Source organism: Littorina saxatilis, linkage group LG10, assembly GCF_037325665.1.
Source record: "Littorina saxatilis isolate snail1 linkage group LG10, US_GU_Lsax_2.0, whole genome shotgun sequence".
NCBI lineage: Eukaryota > Metazoa > Mollusca > Gastropoda > Littorinimorpha > Littorinidae > Littorina > Littorina saxatilis.
The window spans coordinates 24,934,125-24,936,624 of record NC_090254.1 but is presented as its reverse complement, the minus strand read 5'-3'; the positions used below and the strand labels follow the sequence as shown (position 1 = coordinate 24,936,624).

The 2,500-nt window shown below is 38.2% G+C and overlaps 1 protein-coding gene across 1 annotated transcript in view; it reads right to left on the bottom strand.

Moving 5' to 3' along the window:
* Positions 1 to 2,500, bottom strand: part of LOC138978485 (E3 ubiquitin-protein ligase MIB2-like) — a 17,715-nt gene that overhangs the window by 8,287 nt on the left and 6,928 nt on the right. The window contains exons 9-10 of the mRNA XM_070351226.1: positions 1,098 to 1,252; positions 375 to 529 (exon numbers count right to left, since the gene is read on the bottom strand). Coding sequence (XP_070207327.1) covers positions 375 to 529; positions 1,098 to 1,252 — 310 coding nt within the window. The remainder of the gene's footprint in view (positions 1 to 374; positions 530 to 1,097; positions 1,253 to 2,500) is intronic.

The window sequence follows — 2,500 nt, the reverse complement described above, 5'->3', positions numbered from 1 at the left end:
CAGACCCAAGGGGAATGTTTGTTGGGGAACAATGAACTCCCGGTTAGAAAACGTGGACAAAACACCTGGATAGTTCACTACAACATGGTTTGCTTCGCAGGACTGATCAGCACACACGCCCTGTTCGCCGTAACCTATCTGCAGCTACTCACTTTGCGTAAGTAAATCCTCGTTCTCACACACAATTCTCACATGCTACACCGCGTGGGAAACATATTTTACCCTTTCTGATTTTTCTTCCCGCAGAGACAGCGAGAGATTCACACTCACTTTCAGCTGTGGAAAAAACCGTGAAGCGATTACGTCCCTTTGTTTAAAAACATGCCGTAATGATAAGCCTACATTTTTCTTCGACTGTGTCTTCAAGACATTACCCCTCCAAAACTGCAGACATGGGAGTCTTGTGGGGATCGTCACTGGTCGATCTATTGACGTCAGCACCCAAGTCCATGAGCACCTCCGCACACCTACGTCTGCCCCTCAATGACGCGTAGATGAGGGCGGTGATGCCATGCTGCTCCCTCTCTAGCTGTAGTATAAGCACGACAATCATTAAGACATTAACAAAAGATGGTTTAAATGATTTGAACATGAGAGGTAAAAGGTTTTTCATGATTACTTGATTGATTGTTTATTTGATTGATTGATTGATTGATTGATTGATTTGTTGGCTGTTGGCTTTCTTGCTTGTTTGAATTCGGTTGGCTGATTGGTTAACGGATTGATCGTTTGACTGATTGACTCATTGATAGACTGACCAATCTATTTATTGATCCATTCGTTCGGTTAGTGTTGGTATGTTGTTGTTGTTGTTGTTGGTGGTGTTGGTGGTGATGCTGGTGATGGTAACGGTGGTGGTGATGGTTTTTGCTTTCAGCAACATAACTATGTGTATGCCTTAGTCAGCTTTCCCAATCTGTACTTTCTAAACTGAAGTGTTTTTGTGATCAATTGAACAAGCTAAATATGAATACGGATATGGCTTCGCACTTTGTTAACCACACAGGACAAAAATTAAACTAAAACGGAATAAAGCAAGAAAGATATCTTTGAAGGGAAAACAAGAAAAGAAAGAACAGCAAGAGAATAATAAGCACCATGGTAGGATCCTGCTGACACATGTCTCTGAGGTCATCTTCCGCTTCTCGCTCAATGGCAGTGAAAAGCGAGCGCACACTACGACCTTGACTTTTGTCGGATTCTTCACGAAGAGCATCACGGACTCTGCGGAACATTGCCATGTTGCTGACGTCTGCAAGCGTAAAAAATAAATTCATACAATTTGTTTTTAAACAAACAAACAACACGTACACCACCGACCCATATCCTGTCACCTTGGCGTGTTGTCTCGTAACCGAAAGTATTAGAAATGAAACGAAAAACCACTCAGTTAAGCTAATGATGATATATATATTTTTTATTTTTTATTTTATGTATATATTACTAACTACAACTACAGTGTGATTTAGCATTTTTTCCATCTTTAAAAAACAAAATTATGTTACTAATTTAAAAAGTACAACTACAGTGTAATTTCGTTGATTTTAATTTTTTTTAAATTTTAGTTTTCTAATCTAAATAGTAAAACAAGTCGCGTAAGGCGAAAATACAATATTTAGTCAAGTAGCTGTCGAACTCACAGAATGAAACTGAACGCAATGCCATTTTTCAGCAAGACCGTATACTCGTAGCATCGTCAGTCCACCGCTCATGGCAAAGGCAGTGAAATTGACAAGAAGAGCGGGGTAGTAGTTGCGCTAAGAAGGATAGCACGCTTTTCTGTACCTCTCTTTGTTTTAACTTTCTGAGCGTGTTTTTAATCCAAACATATCATATCTATATGTTTTTGGAATCAGGAACCGACAAGGAATAAGATGAAAGTGTTTTTAAATTGATTTGGACAATTTAATTTTGATAATGATTTTTATATATTTAATTTTCAGAGCTTGTTTTTAATCCGAATATAACATATTTATATGTTTTTGGAACCAGAAAATGATGGAGAATAAGATAAACGTACATTTGGATCGTTTTATAAATTTTTATGTTTTTTTTACAATTTTCAGATTTTTAATGACCAAAGTCATTAATTAATTTTTAAGCCACCAAGCTGAAATGCAATACCGAAGTCCGGGCTTCGTCGAAGATTACTTTACCAAAATTTCAACCAATTTGGTTGAAAAATGAGGGCGTGACAGTGCCGCCTCAACTTTCACGAAAAGCCGGATATGACGTCATCAAAGGCATTTATCAAAAAAATGTGTCTGTCTGTCTGTCAGGAACTCTCATGTCAAATTTCATAAAGATCGGTCCAGTAGTTTAGTCTGAATCGCTCTACACACACACACACACAGACAGACACACACACACACACACACACACACACACACACACACGCACATACACCACGACCCTCGTTTCGATTCCCCCTCGATGTTAAAATATTTAGTCAAAACTTGACTAAATATAACTACAGTGTACTAACGTTACACATGAAAAT